Source organism: Gossypium hirsutum, chromosome D03 (genome assembly GCF_007990345.1).
Source record: "Gossypium hirsutum isolate 1008001.06 chromosome D03, Gossypium_hirsutum_v2.1, whole genome shotgun sequence".
NCBI classification, from domain to species: Eukaryota; Viridiplantae; Streptophyta; class Magnoliopsida; order Malvales; family Malvaceae; genus Gossypium; species Gossypium hirsutum.
In genome coordinates this window covers 1,033,070-1,056,196 of record NC_053439.1, presented here as the reverse complement: position 1 = coordinate 1,056,196, position 23,127 = coordinate 1,033,070, and the positions used below count along the sequence as shown (strand labels likewise).

Here is a 23,127-nt window from a genome sequence, read left to right as displayed (position 1 = left end):
GCCAGAGGTTTTCTTTTTCCTCTTAAAAAAGCTAAATGTTTATTAAATTTATTGGTTCATGTTTTTTGTTATTTAGATTAGGCTAATGAAGGTTTTAAGAAAACATATTAAACTGTTACATTTTGTTGTTTTTGTTGATTGAATTTTAACTCTCCATTGATATGGTATTATTATCGATACAAAAGTAAGGATTCGAGTGTGTCGAAGTATATTATCTTTTATTTATTGGTTGAAAAAGGCAATGAATAGTTTTAAAAACAACATATATGATTGGAATGGATCGATCAATTGGAGTATCTGTTTGAAGAATGATATTGAATTGATTAAGAGAATTGATATATAGCTGAAAATAAATTAGGCTATAATTAAATAAATTATTAAAATTTTTGTGGAAATTATAAAATTATAAAATCCAATTTAATGGTTCGACTACTAGTCCGATATCAAATTGATTTAATTGTCGATTCAATTAAATTTTTTTGACTCGGTTCAATTAATTTAAAGTAATTCTCAATCTAATCGGTTCAATTCTTTTTCCAGATTAGTGTGTTTTTTCAGTTCCAACAATTATATTATAATGACTAGAAAATGAATATTTATTTAATTACAAGAAAAATCTAAAAATTTACTTGAAAAAAGCATATGAATTGAAGGGCTTTTTTTAGTATAAAATTTACATTGATGTAAAAAGAATCCATTAGCAGAGATATAAGAGAACCTGTTCAAATTGAAAGGATTTTACCAGTCACATAAACAAAGGTATTTGGATTTTAAAACCCAATTCCTTGACCCCAAATCAAAGGTCCCAAATGAAAGCATTAATAGCAGTTTTACATCAATGAGATTAAGGCTAATCAAGCATGTAGATTCTAGAGGCCACATCTTGAACCAACCAATCAAATCCCTCAAGAAGCCCTTCACCAGTGTATGCACTACATCCTACAATTTTCCAATGCCTTGATTTATCCATTGCTTCCAAGTTCAGCACCTACAAATTTTTATAAAGACCAAGCAAATAAAAGTTAGATATGGATATGTTTCAACGACATTGGCATGCATAATACAAACCAGCATTGGACATAGAAGGGTTAAAGGCTCAAAAAAAGGTGAAAATTGGTTCAGATTTTAAATTGATCTATTTCAAGGCGCTCGAATTGGGTTCTCAAAGTTTATGAAACAAGTCTTTCAATCAACCTAGTTGTCAACTTAGGCATAAATAACCTTCCTAAATTTTAGCAATTCTGTATGTTCCTTCAATATGTGATATTCATGTTGTCAATACATTAGTAGGCATAGACGTGTTTACAATTTGATCCACGTGTTTTAAACATGATCCACATCATATTCAGGTTAGAATTTAATGCTCAAACCGACAACTAGACTAACAGAAGGACTAAATTTATACGATATTAATACTTTAATGACTCAATTAGGACGTTTTAAAGTTTTGGGACCAATCTAAAATTAGACCATAGTTTGAAGACGATTATACAAGAACTTCTGGAACAAGTAGATCCCACTTTTAACCAAAGGCACAGAAAAATTGGGGTTTCGAGAAAGAACTAAACAGATGATTCACAGTTTTCTAAATCTAACAAGCACCCAAATCCAAAAATAACAAGGATGTAAGTTAAGAAATATTACCTTAGCAATTTCAGCTGGTGTAAGAGCACCTTTAATGTCCTGTTTGTTAGCAAGTATCAACAAGGATGCTCCTGATAATCTCTGCAACACAAAAAAAAAAAAAAACCAACAAAGGAATCCTCAGCCAACCGACCCCAGAGAACTTTGCCAGGCGATAGCTTGCAATGTTTAATATTCTCCTTAAATATCCATTCCATTAACCTCAAACTGTAGTAAAATATAGCAAATTCAAAGGTGCATTAGATGGGAAATAGCAAATCAAATGAAACAGCATACCTCTTCCTTTAGAAGATTATCAAGTTCCATTTTGCAATCATCTAATCTTCTAAGATCTGAGCTATCAACAACCCACACCAAACCATCAGTTTGTTCAAAATAGTTCCTCCAATATGATCTTATAGTTCTTTGACCCCCTACATCCCATATATTCAGAGTATATCTGCCAGAACCCAGAATTAAAATCCAAACATTAAAACCCGAGCTCTAAATTCTCTAATAGAAATACTTAAAAGAAGAACAACCCAGAAAACATATTTTGAAACATTTGGTGAGCATAGCAAGGAATTTTTTTTTTACTTTTGGTAGCTGATTGTTTTGATGTTGAAACCAAGAGTGGGGCTGATGATACTTGTTTCTTCTCCATTAATCTTCAAAACAATTGTCGTTTTCCCTGAATTATCAAGCCCACTGTACCAACAATTAGATTGAAATTATGAATATAGATTTTCGAATAAGCCAAAAAAAAAAAAGAAGAAGAAACAGAGACTTACACCATTAGAATTCGCATTTCTTTCTCTTTTCTCTTGATCTTTCGAATGATACTAAGAAGACCCATTTCTTATGCTACTTAACAACAAATCTCGAAGGAAACTAAGAAAGAAAATTTTCGATTTGATCAAACAGATCGGAAATTTTTTACGGTGAAAAGTTGATAGCTGAGATACTTCAGTGTAAATTGATACGGCGCCGTTTAGTAAGAGAAATTTTTACAAGATTTATTATTTAAAAATGAATACATAAAACAAATTTCTTATAATTTAGTATACAATTATATACATGAAATTTTGATTGTAGTTTGAAATTTTAATTTTATTCCAATCATACACATTTGAAAAAAATTAAATTTATCGATTTATTTTTATATTTTATAAATATAATCGTACGTGTATGTAATATATAAACATGAAATGATTTTATATCAATAATTTATGTTAATAATTTGTGAAAATTGAATCAAATCAAAGTTCATATATAAAATTACACATTAAACCAAATTTCATTTATAGTTTTGATATTTATCATTATATTAATTTGATTGGAAAACTTTTCTTTCGTTAAACATGTCAAGTTGCATAGCCAATTTAATAAGAAGGTCTACACTACGAGACTCAAGTGATTGACATGTGCTACGCATGCCATATTATCAGTTAATGTATACAATGACGGAGCCAAAATGTCAATGTTAGGGGCAGGCTGAAATTAAACATGCTACACAACAATCGATTCAAAATATTCCAACATAACAATCGATTTAAACATAAAAACAATCAATCCAAAAGAGGCAATATTTTTAAGAAATTGCAAAAATCTTACACCTTGAGGAGTCTACTTATATTTTTGAGAGGGCTATAATATATCTACAAATAACTAAATTGCAAAAAAATTTAAACCTTGGGGGGCCATTGCCCCTGAGCCTCTACTAGGCTCTATCGTTAAATGTACATGACATGTGTAATAATTTAATTGGTTATCTCATCCAATTTTAATAGGGTTACAAAAATAAACTAAAATATATGCTAAAAGTCAAATTTAAGTATCTATTTGAATAAAAAAAACACTAACTTAAATATTAAAACTAAAACTAAACTTAGGTACTAAAAAATATATTTAATGAGAAAAAAAAACATGTGTACTGGTCTCAAACCCTATAAACTCGAGCCCAGTATATTTGAGCTATTTAGGGTATTGTTGTATAGCCCTCTTTACTAACTAACCGACAAAAGACCCAATATTAGAAATTAAGTTATCCTATTGCCATTTGCTTGCCACATGTCTAATCTCAAATTTTTTGGTTAAAATTGTGATAAATCCCTCTACTCTTTATAAAATTAAAATTTAGCCTTTTTACTTTTATTTCTAGAAATTAATTCCTATTTTTCAGATTTCAAATTCAAGTCCAACTATTAATACAATTAAGATTATTTTGTTAAATTTAAGTTCATTATAATTTTTTTTTCATTAAATTGCTAGCAAGTGAGTATTTTTTTTATTTCAAAATATCACACTGATAAATTTGACAAAAAAATTTAACAATGTCAATGATTGGGCTTGAATTTTAAAATTTGAAAAGTAGAGAAATTAAATTCCTAAAAATAAAAGTTTTAAGGACTAAATTTCAAGTCTGTGAATAGTACAGGGGCCCGTAGCATATTTTAACTTTTATTTCTTCACCAACTTGTCTTAACGACTCACTTTCTGTATGATTGTATGTATCGTGAAATTAATAGAGTTTTTCTAGTCTTTTTTATTATTATTTTAGTTTCAACATGGTTAATTTTTTTTATTAAATTTGTCGATGTGATGATTTTAAAATAAAAAAAATACACACTTAATGGTTATGTAAAAAAAAATTGATTTTTCAATAAATCTAAATTTAATATAAAAAATTTAACCATGTTAACACTTAGACTTATATATCTAAATTTGAAAAGTAAAATAACTAAATTCTGTGAAATAAAAGTAGGAGAACCAAATTTCAAATATACAAAATTTTGATAAAAAGTTTAGTCCAGGGTGAAAGTGTCTTGGCCCATTTTTCTAGTACTCGAAAGCCTTTAAAGGATGGGTATCTCTAATTGTTCTTGAGATGTCACGTGTCACCCACATATTAGTCTTAGACTCCTTACAAGTTAATCGATCTATTAATGTCTTGTCGTCATAAATTATCTTGAGCAAATCTTAATATTTTGATAGTTATGCTTGGAGAATGAATATATGTAACATGTGGATGAGAAAGTCCTATCCATGTCGGACATGTATGGTTCAGGTGGTTTGAGCTTGCAAGGTGATCCTACTCAATAAAAACATTAGCCCTTGAAGTTGTGGACGCATGAGCTATCGGTATAACACAAATAATATAGTGACTTGAAGCATGTTTTAACCAAATTAATATGGAATAAATATCAAATTCACACGTGAATTTTGGTCCAATATGCAACTTGATGTAATAACTATGATTTGGTACAATTATACATATAAAATTTAAATTGTGGTTCGTATGTATATATGAAACTTTGATTAACATAATTATTTGTGTACGTAATTTATCAAAGTAAAGCGGTGTTAATTCTATAATGTTGCTAGTAATTTATAAAAATTGAATCAAATTAAAATTTTATATATAAAATTACACATTAAATCAATACTCATGTGTATTTTTTTTATATTTATCTTTAACATGCCTGCCATGGTGAAAAGAACAGGGAAGTGACTTCCAATTGACATGTTTTTTTTTGTTAGGTGTCAATGAATCCCTGAAGAAAATACTGTGGCTTAGCTAGCACCATAAATAAAGGACACTGATTGATTCCTCAAGCCCCACTCTTTAGATTCCTAATAACACTTCCTTTTTCTCTGACAACAATTATAACTTTCTTCACACTGATTACATTTACTGGGTGAATACATTCATTGGATTTTGATTCTTATCTGAGTTGGAAAAGAAAGGGCTAATATACTATTTGGTACCAAAGTTTAGATTTAATGTTCATTTTGGTACTTAAAAATTTTCAATTTAATACTTGAGGTATTTTTAGTCCTAAATTGGCATATGATTTTCTTTTCTCTGTCCCAATTAAGTACTTATGTTTTTTATTAGAACACACCTGATAAACAGTCATTAAGCCATGTTTAGCTGAAGTATCAAATTGAATATTTAAAGCTAAACTCAAATACCAAATGATATATTACCTTCCCTGACTCAAATAAAAAAGAAGTTAATTCCATCGTACATTCCTAAACTATTGTCCAGATTTAAGGTTAATTCAAACTTTAAAACGTTCTAACCAAGTACTTATTATATAGACAATTTGAATGTAAATAAAATTTAGAAAGATTTTTTTTTTTGGTCTTAATTGTCAAATCCAATTTTTTTTCATGTAGTAGATGAACACAAGTTTACAATTCAATCAACACATTTTGAATATACTCCGAGTTAGATCTGAATTGACATTTAAAGCTCAAGCAATTGATTAGGCTGGTAGAATGAACTTACAGATACAACACTATGACTCAAAGTTCGAGGACTTTTGGCGAAATTAACCCAATAAATAAATAAAAAAGGCATTCAAAGATCCTGAAATTCTGGGGTTTTCTTTCTGAACTTAAAGATCATTTCATTTCGGGCTAAGATCTTTTAACAGTACCCCCAACCTGCTTCATTATCTTTATTTCACTTCAGAATCCATTAAAAATATATATTTACATACACAAATTTATGTAAATTCCCAGCAGAGATCAGAAGAAAAAAAAGTTCAGCTTTGCACTGATTTAAAACTGGAAAATTTATTTATTTTACTGTAAAACAAATTTTTCTCAAAGAATCTGACGTTAAAATATCACTTTTTTTTCTTTTTAATAATTGCCCAAAATCAATGAGACAAAGGACGAAGGTGGAAGAAGCAATTCAAACGACTTAAAAATGCAAAGCCTATTTATTTATTTATTTTAATTTCTGCCACAAAGAAACTCCAGCTTGCTGAGCTGATCATAAGAAAACTTTCAACAAGGGGCCAAGGGAATAAAGATATATGCATGCAGGCAGCAGACAAGATATTGGAAAAGACCAGTCAACAAAAAGAAAACTTGTGTTGAAAAATGGGGGGAGGATCCATAGGGTACCTTAACCCTATTAATGGAGTTTGTTTTTATATATTTTTACTGCAAAGCATCCAAAACCCTTCTGTTTATGGCTTTTTTATATTTCAACGTTATGATTTCAGTGTTTTGGTTAAATTCTTTTACTAGTCCTTGTTGGATATGTATGTTATGGAATGAGTACTTTGTCTTTTAATTTGGTTATTTTTAGCAATGAGTAAAGGGTAGTCATTAAATTGGTTAATTTTTTGCTATTACCGCCCCCCATCAAAAAAATGAGAAATTTACTATATTACCCCTTTAAATTTTGTAATATTATAAAGTTGTATAGAAGCAAATTCACATTTTGGCCCCTCCCCAACATTTATTCTTTATTCCTAACCCCAAGAAAATTGTTTGGTTTCACCTTTAATCATGTATGTGATGTCATGTTAACTTGTTCTCCCCGCTTGTTACTTACAAAAAGAATTAGTTAATGAGTTTAATGGCTATCATTTTGCGTCAAAGATGAGATTTCAAAATTCAAAAGTGCATGGACAAAAAACAACTAAATTGGAGAAGATTAGATCTGCAACTTTAAGCATAGTATTATCACATGTGTAGTTAGCTTGCTATTTTCGTATAATACTTGCAAAAAGAAAAACCAGTTAATGGATTTAGCAACATCTTTGAGTCGGGAATGAAATTTAAAATTTTGAAAAACATAGGAATTAAAAATGGTTAAATTGGATAACATGAATTAAATCCACAAGTTACACGTAGTACATGACTAATAGTAAAACTAAACTAAACGGATTTAACTGCTACTATTTGGATCGAGACCAGAATTTCAAATTTCAAAAAGATTTAGGGACTAAAATTGTACAAATTAGAGTCCAAATATTAAATGCATAATTTATGCATAATACAAGGACTAACAATAGAATTTTGACCGTTTATTTTCAACGTTGTGACTAATGATTTTACCAAAAGGAAAAAAAGGAAGTTCCCGTATCGTGTGATAGAAGGCATTAAAATTATAAAAAAAAATGTTTGGGTTTGGAAAAGAAAAAATCTGTTTGGTTGCCGGGAAAAAGAAAGGGGTATGCATTGAGAGATTCAAAGTATTTTAAAGGAAAAGAAAAAAAAAATTGAAGGAGGATAAAAAGGGATATTGGTTTACGTAAAGGACATGCATCCATATTGGTCAATGAAGACTAGATCTAAGCCTTGATTCCTACCCTCCTTATGAGGCTTCCATTTTTTACCCTCGTTTATATAAAGGTTAAAATCTGCCATAAGTCCCTACACTCTTCATAAGTTTAGAATTTAGTTACTATACTTTTATTTTCAGGAAATTAGTCTTTCTACTTTTCAAATTACAAAATTCAGGTCCAGTTGTTAACACTATTAAAAAGCTTTTCTTAAATTTGTTGGTGTAGCATTTTGAAATAAAATAAAAATACTCATCTGGCAACTATGTATCTAAAAAAATGTCGTTATAATGAACTAGAAGTTGATAAAATAATTTCAATAGTGTTAACAGGTTGGACTTGAATTTCGATATATGAAAAGTAGAGGGACTAAATTCTAATTTTACAAAGAGTATAGAGACTTAATATTTTATGTGACTAATTCCATTAAAATAATATTCAAACAACTGTCTGGATTTTGAATTCATCCCTGAATTTCAAAGTATTTTGAGTCCTCAAAACATCGATATCATATCAAGCTGGTCATGTATTCAACTAAGCCAATCAGTTTGGGTATTAAACACTAGCTCAAATATGAAATAGAACATATTCAAAGTGTGTGAATCAGATTGTAAATACGTGTTAAAATGAAACATCATTCCTAAATCTTATTGGCATTATATTTTTTTAACATGTCAGATACAAATTTTTAATTCAATAGGGTACATTCGTGTTTATTGGTTGTAAGTATACCCAAATCGACATTTAATAATTAAATTGACGGTTAGAATGACGAAAGGACCTGATTGGTATAATACTATTACTTTGAACGTTTAGAATGTGGAAGATAGTTTAGGGACGTTTAGTGAAATTAACCCTATTAAATTTAAAATTAATAAAGAATGGCTTAATGGCTTTAGGGGGTCTAGAGTCGTTAGGAGACAATCGGAGGTTACAGTGTTCCGTAGATGTCATAATACTGACAACAACTTATCTTTCATAGGCCGACTTATTAGATCAAATTTTGCTACCAGTCCATATGTTATGTGTTCGCTATTGATTTAGTCCCTATCGTCTAATTTAGTCGATTTTAAAATTTCAATTTTAACATAAACGGTAGCAGTTCAATCTGTTAGATTGAATTTTGTTATTGATTCCGTATTATAAGTTACGGATTTTATATTTGTTTTTCAAATTAATAGATTTTCGAAAATTTAAACTTAACTAAAATAGTATCCACTAATTTTGTTGATTGAAATAACTTAATTTTTTTGCGAGTATTATGTACAAACAGTAACTTCATATATTAACTACCAAGGCTTGGGTGAAGATTGAAATTTCAAAATCTGAAAAGTACAGGAATTAAAATTTACCACGATAAATTATAAGGACTAAATCTACAAATCATTCATAGTACAGGGATTAAATAGCAAAATTTAACCTTATTATTATCACTTTTTGTTTGGGTCTCAAACCTTGCTTCTTTTTTCGTTTCCACTAGAAATTTTAATTATTACTTTTAAAAGAAACATCGATTCAACAACAAAATCACTAGACCAATACTCCCCAAGTTCCTCCACTCTTTTAGACCTTTTTTTTTTCTTTTTAATTTAATTTAAGAAATTAAATATTAACAAAAAACAAAAAAAAACAAAAGGGAAAAAAATTCCCAGTCTCCCAAGAGACATTCCAGTTGTATTCTCGTTGCTTTTGAGGAATGTTAACATTATGTGGTACTGTTCCAAAGACTTTGATAATTTAAATGTTTCGATTATCAATTTATTTTAAAATATTTAATAAATATATGTAAATGTTTAAATTTATCTTTTTTTTTTATAAATTGTTAGAGTTGTGTCATCCGAATCCCGTTTGATCTGACTTGAAAAGTTCGATGTGCAACTCACTTGTTAAATAAATAAAATAAATAGGCATTAATCATAACAGTGTTGTTTAATCTTTAAAATGTGTAGTTGAAAACCTCGTGTATTATTTTTTTAACATTAATGAATTTCCCGTAATTTTTTATTGCTTTGCGATCATTTTTTTCCAGTATTATCGAATCGTTTTTCTAGGTTAATAAAAACCCGTTTGTAAAGTATGGCTGAAGAAGTATTTTCCTTGTTTAACGTATTTGCATGCATGGCAATTGGCATGCAATGGCAAAATGATATTGAAATATATATATTAAAGCAAGGTTTATTTTAAATAATAATTATTGATAAAATAATAAAAATTAAATAATTTTGTTGATTAAATTTTGACAAATTTTGAGAAGAGAGAATTTTATTTTATTTTTAAAATAAATTAAATTACATATATGACCTTTTTTACCATATGACTTCTATTTTAAAATTTGGTCATTTGGAAAATTTTCAATTAATTTATGATGACGATAATAAGTATATAAATCCCAATATCGAGAATTAATTAAACAATTAATGATATGGACTCTTTGAGAAATGTATTTTTTTTAACTTTACAAGTACACTTACAATTACGAGATACGCATATCTAAATCAATTATAATTAAAATCAAATATTACATAGAGCAATCAAATTACTGAAATAATTATGAATATGATTATTAAATTAAATTAGAAACATCTCGCATATGATTTACACAAAATGAGGGTTAAACCTATGGCATCAAAGTCATTGGACCTCAATATTTGCCAACAATGCTTTTGACTCGTAGGCAGTCAATATAATTCATGGCCCTTAAACTTTATAAGTACAATCACATTTAACTTGTCAGAATTCTCAATTCGATCCTTGAATTTGGATTCTGACAACGTACCATGATATAACATTCTAAGATTTTGTCACATCAACTTTTCCTATTTTCACACCCACACCCACACATGTATGTTATATTTAAGCGATGAAAATGACATAATATCAAGATGTCATGTTATTACACATCAACCTAATTGTCAAATTCAATAGTCAAAAATTACACCAACCCTTCTTAAATATTGTCCAAAAAATAAGATATTCTAAATGTTCACATATTAAAAAATAATTTCTAAATACTATATCTAATTAAAATAACAATAATTAAAACCCTAAACACTAAAAATGACATATTAAAAGAAAATAATAAATACTTGTTGTATATACCCCAAATAAATGAATAATTGTCATAAAATTTTTAATTATTATCATATTAATAGTTTTTTAAAACAATTTCATTATAGATTTTGATTATATCTGATTTTTTTACGTTATATCTTACCCATAATTCCTCCTCAATCCATGAATAGGAGGATAAAGTGCTTCAACGACTCAAACTCATGTCTTCATTGACAACAATGTCTTTACTAATCAAGTTAAAACTTAATCGATAACTTATATTAATAGATATACTTTGATTAATTGACAAAAGTGGAGCCCACGAAATCCAAAAGAGAGCCACATAACATCATGATTAATTTCAGCATGTAAAAACATAAATGCGTATCTTAAAAAAACCCTAAAAATCATTGATCTGTGTGGGTTTGGGAATTGGAGATTAGATATGTATTATGATTAAGCAAATCCCAGAGTTTTTCCATTAAAAAGAACATTTATAAACAGATATTCTTGATCTGATTGATCCCCACTCTTCTCCTTTCCGCGTGTATTCCACGTGCATATTATAAACTTCGACGCAACAAGCTCCCACGAAATCATGGGTCGCGCGTGGCGGAAAAAATGATTAGAAAGTGGCGACAAAAAGAAAAAAAGAAGATGCGACGCTTAGTGTCTTGGGCTAATCGCAGATTTTTTGGTTTTTCCTCGGCTGACAAAGTGGCAATAGAGAGAGTATCTTTTGAAAAGCGGTGGTCTTCCCGTTTGTCGAATTAAGGCCCCCTTCACCAATCTCTAGACGATCCGATTCTTTTCTCTCCCGTAGTTTTTTAAATGGTAAATTTTGAATTGGATTCCTCTATTCTGCTCAAAGATAATAATTGGTCCTCGGCACTTAAAGTTAATAACTTAATCTAAGCTTTTCTAACACTTTCTTTTTGGTTTTGACCCCTCCAAAATCTTATAATTTTGTCTTGGTCCTCCTAAACGAAATTTCTAACTTCATTCCTGACAAATAAAACAAGCACAATGCATAAATAGAATATAAACTAGAATGTATCTAGAATTAGACCAAAATTTATGTCATTAGACATAGATCAATATCAATCTGGACATGATTTTAGGGGCGAAGCTAGAAAATTATTTTAGGGGATACCGAAATTAAATTATAATTTTTACGATAGTAAAAATGAAATCTCACCATTTTAATAGCCTATATCTTTATAATTTTTAAAGGATTTAATCAAATTCTTATCATTTTTAAGAGGGTAAAGTGCAATATTATATTTACTAATTTGAATTTCTAAAGAGCCTAAATGAATTTTTTTTAAAGGGAGGTGAGGTCCCTACCAGCCCTCTACCTACGCCCCTGCACGAGTCACACATGATATAACTTAAATAAGAATAAAACCCAGATTGAGAACAAACAAGTGGTTTATATATAGTGATACTTGAGCTCCAAAATCTCAACATTCCCAAAGCCTCAACCTTACCATTTAGCACAATTTTGTCTTGATATTTTTAGAATGTCATTATTTAGTTCAAATTTATGATAAATTACAAATTTGAACATAATAAAGGACTAAATCAACAATTAGACATTTTAATTTTACTTTTTCATTTTTTTAGTTACAATAGTTTCAATAGAAATAATTCATCTAATTTAACTCTGATTAACTAATTAACTAAAATAAATCTAATCGAGATTCCACTCACTTACACAATCGTCCAATTGGTAACACGGTTGATTAACTCGCGTTAAATTTAAACATAAGTTATTAACTAGAATTTAATTCGTAAATCAAAACTTTAGAATATTAAAATAACACTTACCAAAATTATCGAAACTTCATTAACAATTTTACCAATTGGGTTTTAATTTATAAATCGAGCAAAAGGAGATTATATTCCTAAAAATAAAAATAGAATAATCAAAATTTTCAAATTTTAAAAATATATATTAAAAATTAAATACGAATGTAATTTAATTGATACAATATTAATATTTTAATATTTAGGCATTGATTTAAAATTTAAAATATAAATTGAAGACTTAAAAGTTTAATTACAATTAATTAATCAATATTCTTTTGGGAATTAGGAAATATGTCTATTTACATAGAATCCAGATCAAGGTTGTCTGTACATTGTCATAATTTTTACCTTATTCTCTAAATGTTTCCTACACCCAACTTGAAAACAACAATTTAAAATTCAAACAATTTGGTACATCACATTCTTGTGTTTGTACATGTTTGGAGTTGGGGACCATATGAGACCCTGAAAGTTGAATATACCTTTCCGGAAGTGGAAGGATAGGAAATAATAAATAAAATATCTTATGGCATAAAAATAATAATATTTGGTACACTGTTAGTGGAGTTCTTAGACTCCACGAGTAAGGTCGGGAGTTGATAAATGTTCTATAAAGGTGTAGTCAGCGGCAGAGCCTGAAGTTTTTTTTTAGGGGGTGGGAATTAAATTATATATTTCATTATTTTAATAGCCTATATTTTTTATCATTTTTTAGGAGCCAAAATGTAATTTTACTATTACTAATTCAGAATTTTATAAATTATAAATAGCTTAAATTAAAAACTTTACCATTTTAGGGGGCCCCACGGTCCGCCAATGGGTATAGTAAAATGTTTAAAAAAGGACACATGACAAATTTTTAAGACTAATTGTAGAATTAAAAATATTACACTGCCAGTATATCAATTACTAACCCTATAAAAATTAAATTTTTAAATGTTTACATATACAGGTACAATTGAGATAATATATCTTTGAATAAAACTATAATTAGAATGAAGAATTGTAAAGAACAATTGAACTAATGATCAAAATATATCCGGAGCCAAACTAAAATAATTTTAGAGAGGATCTACACATGGTTAGATTTGCACTATAATAAATAGGGAGGCAATTTACAGTTGATTTACCCAAGGTAAAAAAATATTTTGAATAGTGTGAAAAATATTTTAATTAAAAAATTTTGAGAGCCTAATTTTTGAAAACTCCAGAGGATTTAATTAATAATTAATTATAACTTTTGTAGAGCTTATGAAAAATTAAAAATTTTTTAGGGCTCAATTAAATTTTTTAAAAAATTTAGAGGGCTTAATGATAAATTTTCAAAATAGATTTTACCAATGCCCATGTTAAGATTTAAGATTGGAGACCACACATGGTAATTGCAATCAACCATTACCAACCATGCCAATAACGGATTTTAAAAATCGGAAGTGGTGATGGGAGCGTGGAGGAAAGACGCGGGGAGAGAGCGTGGGTAGGAAACTATTCCATTTAGCTTGGGAGAGTGGCAGTGACAGAGCAGAGATACGGTTACGGACAGAGGTATTACATGTAATGGGTTGGAGAGGGGAGGAGCCTCGTGATCGGAGAAGGCAGATCCATGGAAGACTGTTCCCTCTAGTCACGTGGCCTCTTTTGACTACTCAATAACCAACCCCTTTGCTTTGTTACCAGCGCCCCCCCCCCCTCTAACTTTTTATTTTTTATTTTTTTATTTTAAATTCATTCGTTTATTAAAGGTTAAAATGTGCCATAGGTCCCTATACTCTTACCAAAATTGAAATTTAGTCTATATGTTTATTTTCAAGAATTTAGTCCTTTCACTTTTCGGAATTTAAAATTCAGCTCTAATTGTTAACGTTATAATTTTTTATTAAATTTATTGGTATGATATTTTAGAATAAAAAAATTTACTTGGTAGCAACGTAACTAAAAATATGACATTGTGATGAAGTTAAATTTAACAAATTAATTTTAACAGTGTTAACAATTAGATCTATATTTTAAAATTTAAAGATTAAAGAAATTAAACTCTTAAAAATAAAAGTACAGGGACTTAATTCTAAATTTAAAAAGAATACAACGATTTATGACAAATTTTAACCTTGATTAAATGATACAAATATTCATATTGGTTTAGTTTAAATGCAAAATTGTTACTTAAACAAAACTAGTACTTGAACTCAATTTATTTTTATTTTTACTTTACTCCAAAACACGATACTAAATAATAAGGATGTAACACGTGGTATGTTCTTATTGGATATCATATACTTTCTTTTAGTATATTGAGATTTATAGTTTGAGTATTACTTTTGACCAAATAAACTTTAGGTCTCTAATTGAGAAAAACGACATAGCTTATGGACAAATAGGTAAAATTCCATCAAACATCTCGAAACTATTATTTAATTTTTAGATAGTCCTTAGATTTAAAAATATTCGAATTGAGTTATTAAAGTATCAAATTGTATCAATCTAAGCCTTGCAATCAATTTATTTGTTAAATGTCAGTTTAGTTAGGATGTAAAAGAGTAGTTGAAATATATGGATTAAATTGCAAACATTTGTGCTAATAAAACCAATTGTCTATGATCATTTTCTTTTTTTGGTTAAATTATGGTTTTGATACTTTTATTATGCTCAAATTTGAGATCCGATTTTTATATTTAAATTTTATATAATTCGGTACTATAATTTTATAATATCTTTTGATCGAAATGCTTAAGAGTTTTTTTTTTACTAAAACACCCATCAAATACAAAAAATAAAAAAAATCCTATGTCATCATTTGAAATAATTAATGATATAATACAAATAAATGAGTTAATGCTAAATTAAAACATAAGGACTCAATCTCAATTTTGAAAACAACAAAGGGAACAAAATTAAAATTAAACCATTTATTTAATAAACAAACGCTTCGTATACCAAGACTTAAAAGTTTTTCAAATAAAAAGCCTTATTCTCCACATCGACAGTGACCGACTGTCTTTCTTCTTATTTTCTTTTTCATCCTCTAATATTAATTTTTAGATATTAGATAAAAAATGTAAATAGGTTATTCTTTAAAAAATTCTATCTACTTTACGATTAAAATTTTGATTTTATACGTCAGCACGGGATATATATAATATGTCACATGTAATTATTTTGTTTTTCTGATAATTATTCTAATTTTTAATAATAAAAATAAATAAAAATTTTAACAGACTAATTTATCTATTTTCAGGTCACGATATCAAAATATGATTTGACTTTTAATATAAAAACATCTACTATACTTTTACCGCATTTAATCAAAATTTTAAAAAAAATTACTTACCACTTAACCCAATGAGTAATTTTTCTTTAAAAAATTTCTATCTGGTCTAACATGCAACATGGGTCCATCTCTGTCTATCACCTTTATTTTCTCTCATTGCTATATATACTTCATATACATCATCACTCCATTTCCATTTCACGACAACGTGGACTGCAGTTTGCTGACTGGTTTTTTTCTCTATTTTTATTAGCTCTTAAAGCTACCAAACAATATCTCCCTCTCTCTCTTATAAGTTTCTTCATTCAAAGACTATATTATTGCACTTTGGGTCTCTCAGTTTATACACCATTTGGCTCATACCATTGCCCCCTTTAACCCCATCTTAGTAGTGAAATGATGCATAGGTGTAGCAGTAGCTCGCAAGGGAACATGGTGGGTGGACCTTGTTCATGCGGTGGCGTGTTCCATAGCCAAAACAACTCGTTCTCGATGATGTTTTCAATGGCGGCGAACCAGACATGTTACGATGAAACGGATGTGATGTACCCTTTCGCTTCTTCCTCTTCGTCTGTTGATTGCACTTTGTCTTTAGGAACACCTTCGACCCGTCTCGTTGAAGAAGACGGTTATAAGCGTTCTTCACGCCGTGAAAGCCGCTCCGGCGGCGGAGGCGGCGGTTCTTGCATGTCGAACTTGTGTTGGGACTTGGTGCGAAACAAGAACACGACGAAAGCTGGCCGTAATAATGATAATAATAATAGTTCAGGCAACGATCCTCTTTTGGCTCGTCGTTGTGCCAACTGTGACACTACTTCAACACCGCTTTGGAGGAACGGTCCAAGAGGTCCAAAGGTATATATCTATATCTATTTCTATATCTATATACATATACATATATTATATTGTCTTTATTGATTTAGATTTTTAATGTTTTGGCAGTCGCTTTGTAATGCTTGTGGGATTCGATTCAAAAAGGAAGAAAGAAGAGCTTCAGCTGCAAATGCTAATGCTTCATCAATAGCGGAACAACAACAATACCATGGCTACAACAACAGTTCATGGGGTTCAATGCAATGTTATTCATCGCCGGTGAATGAAATCAAGTTCATCGAAGACGGCGATCCTTTCCTTTCTTGGAGACTCAACGTTACCGATAGACCAACAAACCTTATTCACGACTTCACCAGATAAACAAAAAACCACCACCACCAACCAAAACGCCATTGACGGTGAAGACCATGGCGGTGCCTGCAAATCACTGTTCCCTTTTTTAGTTTGTGTAACTTGTTTTGTCTTCTATAGATGGAGTAAGAACGGGATAATTCTATATTCTTAGTTGCTTTTTTTTCTCTTTTTTCCTTCTCCCTTTTAACTTTAATTTCTTTTACTTCCAGTTTCCTATAAATCCCTTTTCTTCCTTTCATTTGAATATGATGATCATGATGATGAGGACGATGAAATGTTGAGGACCGTTGGATTTGATTACTGATTTCCCTGATGTAATGTAATAGATATATATATACAATTTGTAGCTAACTTACATATGCAAAAAAAAAAAGAGTACTTTTTTTTCATGTGATATGGAACTGAAGTTTACTTTACCTGAGGCTCTGTTATATGAAGCTGCTGCTTCTTACTTGTTGGTTCTTTTTTATTTCTCTGAATTTCACAACTGAAAGAGAAAGTTAAAAAACAAGTTTTTTGGTTTAATTGTGGTTTTAGTCCTTTCTGTTTTGCAAAAATTCAAGATTTAATTCTTTTACTTTGACCATGTTATTTCCGATATCATTAAGGTGTGTTTGGATAAATTTAATCTTTATTTTTTTATTTTTAATTAGTTTTGTATTTTTTTCAAATAAAATTTAATTCTAATTGAAATAAAATAATAATTCTAATTCCAACATCATATAATTTATTTATTAATACATAAATTGTAATAAAACAATAATTATAAGAAAAATTATGAAAATCGATACTAACAAAATATTAAAAGAACTAAACTTATTAAAAAAATAAATTCTATAGCAAAAATAATTTAATAAACCAAATATCGAAAATTTAAAATATTATATTCCAATCAAATGAACCAAATAAGATGATGTAACATATCCAACGTTACACCTTATAATCTTACATTTTGACACCTTTATTACCAAATATAATTTGCATTAGGGGCTTACAAGGATCTTGACCCTCTTTGGTTAAATGGAGTAATAGTAATTTTAGTCCCTTCTAATTATATTCAATTCAACTTATTTTTAAACAAATTTTTATACTTTGGCCTTCAATACCGAACTTCTGGCTTTGCCCGTGCTTTCATAACTGACGACACATGATTTTTTAAAGCCTCAAGTAGATGTAAATTTACTATTGATTGAATATTGTTGATTGGCTCTATGTGATCAAATATCAGGTAAAAAAATTTAATTAACAGTGTTATCAGTCAGACATTGTAAATAGATGAAGTAAATTTAACATTTGAGTATAATATAGGGGCTAAAAACAAAACTAGACCCTTATTGCTTATCTTTTCAAATTCATTTCATTGTCATAAGAATTATTACATTTTGATTCTTCTGGCTGATAAAAAATCTGATCATCCAATTGCTTTGTGTTTAACAATGTGTGATTGTTCTGAGCCGGAGAGGACACTGTTCGGTTCAGAACACATAGTAATGCAATTTGTCGTTTTAGAGACCTTTTGGGGTTTTGCCGGTTTGGACTTTTCCAAAACCGATACAGGTACTGATATGGTCATATTCTTGAGATCTTGACCGTCAATATGGCCTCTAATGCACACCTTGGGAAACGCCATTATGCATTTGCAAAAACCACCCTTTTTCTTACATGGTAAAAGTAGCACGGAGATTTCGGTATTAAGAGTTAGATTGTATTTTAATTTTTTATTAAAAATAAGTTAATTGATTTTTGTACGTTAGTTTAAAGAGTATATCGATCATTTTTGTTAAAAAGTGCATCCTTTTATATTGTTAAAATGTACTTTGGTTGATGGAATGACCAAATATATCATATTAACGTACATTGATTAGTTTTCAACAATAAGAATAAATAATTTTTTAATAGATGAATCGATTTGTAATTTAATTTGATATATAAAGATTAATTTACCTTTTTTTAAGTAGAGGGACAATACAATCCGACTCCTACAAGAGCCTTTATAGTAATTTTACCTTTCTTAAGTTGGTCTAATTATGGTTCTAATACCTCTATTTTTAAAAAATATTGAAAGAGCTTAAAATTAACTTCACACAGACCATTTTTAAAAAACATTTATATATGATTTATTTAGACAATTTTTTAAAAACTTTACATAGATTAAAAATATTTGAATTTATAACGGATGGTATTGAAATTCATCAAATGATTATGATTTTTTTTCATGTCACTAAATTTGTTCAGGGATTGAGTCGGGTTGGGTTCGAGTTGATATAAAATTTTATTTTTGTTTTTAAGCTCGGGTCTGGTTTTATCCAAAAAATTGGCCTAAAAATTTTCTCAAGTCCGACCTAAATTAAAAATACTAAATTTGAGTCCAACCCAACTTACCTGTATTAATTTTTTCAGATTATGTTATATATATATGTTAGAATATAATTTGTCAAATGCACTAAAAATATTAAAATAAATGTTTCCCAACAAATTAAAAATAGATTAAAATTTTTTTATACTTAAGTAATACTAAGTTAGTTGCAACTTAACAAGCAAATGCCTCTAAAATAGTAGCAAAATTAACAATAAAACAAAAGTTATACAATATCCAAACAATAACAACTAAATAGTAGCAATTTAATAGCAAAATGGTAGCAAAATAGCTTATTCGAGTCTGGATTGGACAAAAAAACTCCACCCGAGGCCCAATCCATTTAGAAAACATACATTATTTTTTATCCAAACCTATTTTTTGGGTCTAAACCCTTCTATTTTTCAAAGAAGCTTTCGAACCTAGGCGAATAACTCAACTCGTGATCAGGTCTAAGCATTACCATATAATTTATTAAGATATATTTAACATCATTAAGAAATTAATTTATATTACATAAAAATATACCACGGAGTGAAAGTTAAATTAATTATTTCAATGTAAATATTTGGTGTTAGTGAGATTTTTTTTAATTTTATAAGTAGAATTTAAATATTATCAGATATTCCAATTTTAAAAAAAATCATGTAACTTTTTAAACTATATTTATTAAATAAAATTATTTTACTGATATCATACCAAATAATTTTTTATATTTACATAATTATTATATTATAGTGAAGGGAGGCTAATTACCAAAAGAATGTTAAAGGATAAACTCAAAGGAATGTCAAGTTGGGTTTGCTCAACCTTGGAATAAGCAACTACAAACAAGACCCCACAATTTTTTAAAATTTTGTAGACAGAGATTGTCTCGCAATCATCAATTCTTTTGTTGATTTAATTCATGTGAGATTTTTTTTTAATATTTGTTTGTTTAAGGTTATTTTTATTGATTTATATTTATTAAATATTTAAAATTACGCATTTTGGTGTGAATCTTAATTTAATTTGTATGGATATAGTTGTCAATATAAGAGGACTTGAATTCGACTGCGCTGAAGTTCGTTATCTTCTTATTTATGAGTTATAGAGAAATTTTGGGTAATTTTAAATATTGTATAAAAAAACATATATATTTATCAACAATTGAAAATCTATTTATTTTAATAATAATTTTAAAAATTATAATTTTTTAAAACTGTTCGCGGAATAAAATATATATAATATTTGTAAAATACTAACCATTTATTTTATTTTTGTTTTCAAGTTTTGGACTTTTTTCAGTAAAAATATTAATTACTTGATGTGCAAGAACCCAAGACTATGAAAACTTAACCCACCCACGGTCCAACAATCTTTTGTCACCAAAATGCCCAAACGCAAACAAATTTCAACCATGAACCATCCTCCGCCGCAAACCACCGCGATCACCACTAGAACCACCGTAAAAAAGCTCCGTGAAAACCCCACACCGTCCTCCAAAATCCCATTCCAGTCCCGCAAAATCCGAAAACTCACCACCACTGCAACCGTCGTCGACAACGACCCAACCAAATCCCCTCACCCTCCCCTCATAAAAATCCCTAAATCTCTATCAACAAAACCCGAAATCGACGCCGCTCTTAACCACCTCCGCTCAGCCGATCCTCTCCTCGCCGCCCTCATTTCAACCCATGCCCCACCAAAACTCTCCCCTAATAACTCCCCCTTCCTCTCTCTCACCAAATCCATAATCTTCCAACAACTCGCCACCAAAGCGGCCAATTCAATCTACACCCGCTTTGTCTCCCTATGCGGAACCCATTCCGACGTCGTTCCGAACAGGGTCCTTTCTCTCACCCCACAAAAGCTCAGAGAAACCGGCGTCTCCGCTCGCAAAGCAAGCTACCTCCACGACCTCTCCGATAAGTTCTCGACTGGGTTTTTGTCGGACACTTTGATTCTCACGGCAGACGATGAAACGTTGTTCCAAATGTTGACGTCGGTGAAAGGGATCGGTCCTTGGTCAGTCCACATGTTCATGATATTCTCGTTGCACAGACCTGATGTTTTGCCGGTCGGTGACCTTGGTGTAAGGAAAGGGGTGCAGTGTTTGTATGGGTTAAAGGATTTGCCTAAACCAATGCAAATGGAACAGATTTGTGAGAAATGGAGGCCTTATAGATCGGTTGGGTCTTGGTATATGTGGAGGCTTATGGAAGCTAAAACTACAAAAGGGAATAATGGCAATGCTCAGGGTGTTGTTGAAGATGATCAAAGTGGAGGGTTTTGAAAGAAAAAAAAAGTTTTTAGGATTGAAAGTTTGCAACTTTTTCTGTAATTGCCTGTAATTTCTAGTGCTATTGGATTCAATATTAATTCGATCTGTTTAATGTTTATTCATGATAGATCTTCATTGATTTAGCTTAGAGAATAAGGGTTTGAGTTAATTTCACCATTCGTCCTTAAACTATTGTCAAAAGTTTAAATTGGTCTAGAGCACTCAAAGTATAGGTCAAGATTTTGAGAATCAAATTTGTAGTCAAATTGATTAGGTCACTAGTTTACGTTGTTCAATTGGTTTGATCGAATCAATCGTCTTGTAGGCTTAACTAAATAAATCATTACAAGTTTATAAAAATATATTAAATATTTGGTTCAACTAGATCAATTGTTCGGTTCAATTGACTTTTTTACCTAATTCAACTAGTCCATACTAATTTTTGAGTCAATTGGTTTAATGTTATTCTCTAAATTAATATCCTGATTGAATCTCGATCCAATCGATCTGACCAGCCAGTCTGATCTAGTTCAAGTAACCTTGGTATGTATATTGTATCAATCGTCTTTTAAAGCCACCATTAGCTTGGGCGTTAACATGCTCATAATTAATGTGAAGCACATTAAAACATATGTTCGGTAACTACATAGATAATTTTAAGTTTATCGTGTTAAAAATAATCCTTTAAAAATATGTTACAATTTTTTTTAATGTGTTAAATTCAAACTATACATGCAATAAATACAAACCTATTTACAATTACACTCATAATATTTTTAAAATTCATCTGAATATTTAAAGTTTTAAGTATGAATTTAAAATTTATATAATAATTTATGAATATTTAGTGCAGATAACACTTTTAAAATTTTATTTTCTTAACATTTATATTTCATTTTAATCAAATAAAATTTTAATTTACAATAGAGATTTTTAGCTTTAATACAAACCAAAATTTTCATTTAGAAATATGGCTATATGTCAAAAGAAATGGAGCTAAGTTCAAATCCATGAAAGCCCATGATTGTGGCTCAAGCAATACAAAGCCAGCGAGTGGCTCAACTTGTTTGGAGCCCAACTCACATGAAGGCTCACAAGAATCATTTTGTAGAAGAGTGCACATTTATTACCTTTCCGAAGAATATGTCACACATCAACCAGTCATCCTTCATGTATCAGAGTCCAACAGTTATCATGAGAGAGCCAAATAGATGACTCTTCTTAGGCAGTCGTGTTAGAAAGCGAACAATCAACAGAGCATCAACCTCAACTATCAACTGCTGGAGCCTGGATACCAATCTGACTTTGCAACTCGCAAGCCCTCACAAACGCTAATACCAGTCTGCTGGATTTCCCAAAGACTCAGTTCCGACACCTTATATGGCCTCATTGTTTTGCATATCCTTAGCCACACAACCCGATTTATTCTTGTTCAACCCCCCACATAAAGGCATCAACGAGAATAAAAGATGAGCAT

The 23,127-nt window shown here is 29.6% G+C and overlaps 3 protein-coding genes across 3 annotated transcripts; 2 read left to right on the top strand and 1 right to left on the bottom strand.

The window, feature by feature from the left end:
* Positions 1–709: 709 nt before the first annotated feature.
* Positions 710–2,573, bottom strand: LOC107909403 (ADP-ribosylation factor-like protein 2). Its single transcript, XM_016836905.2, has 5 exons — positions 2,415–2,573; positions 2,221–2,331; positions 1,921–2,083; positions 1,645–1,725; positions 710–988 (listed from the first exon to the last, which is right to left on the bottom strand). Exons 1-5 carry the CDS (start codon positions 2,477–2,479, stop codon positions 851–853), a joined length of 558 nt encoding a protein of 185 aa, XP_016692394.2. The 5' UTR covers positions 2,480–2,573; the 3' UTR covers positions 710–850.
* A 13,463-nt stretch (positions 2,574–16,036) lies between these two features.
* Positions 16,037–17,331, top strand: LOC107909404 (GATA transcription factor 18). Its single transcript, XM_016836906.2, has 2 exons — positions 16,037–16,698; positions 16,786–17,331. Exons 1-2 carry the CDS (start codon positions 16,240–16,242, stop codon positions 17,035–17,037), a joined length of 711 nt encoding a protein of 236 aa, XP_016692395.2. The 5' UTR covers positions 16,037–16,239; the 3' UTR covers positions 17,038–17,331.
* Positions 17,332–20,701: 3,370 nt separating this feature from the next.
* LOC107909405 (DNA-3-methyladenine glycosylase 1) lies at positions 20,702–21,772 on the top strand. Its single transcript, XM_016836907.2, has one exon. It carries the CDS (start codon positions 20,760–20,762, stop codon positions 21,660–21,662), a length of 903 nt encoding a protein of 300 aa, XP_016692396.1. The 5' UTR covers positions 20,702–20,759; the 3' UTR covers positions 21,663–21,772.
* Positions 21,773–23,127: the final 1,355 nt, after the last annotated feature.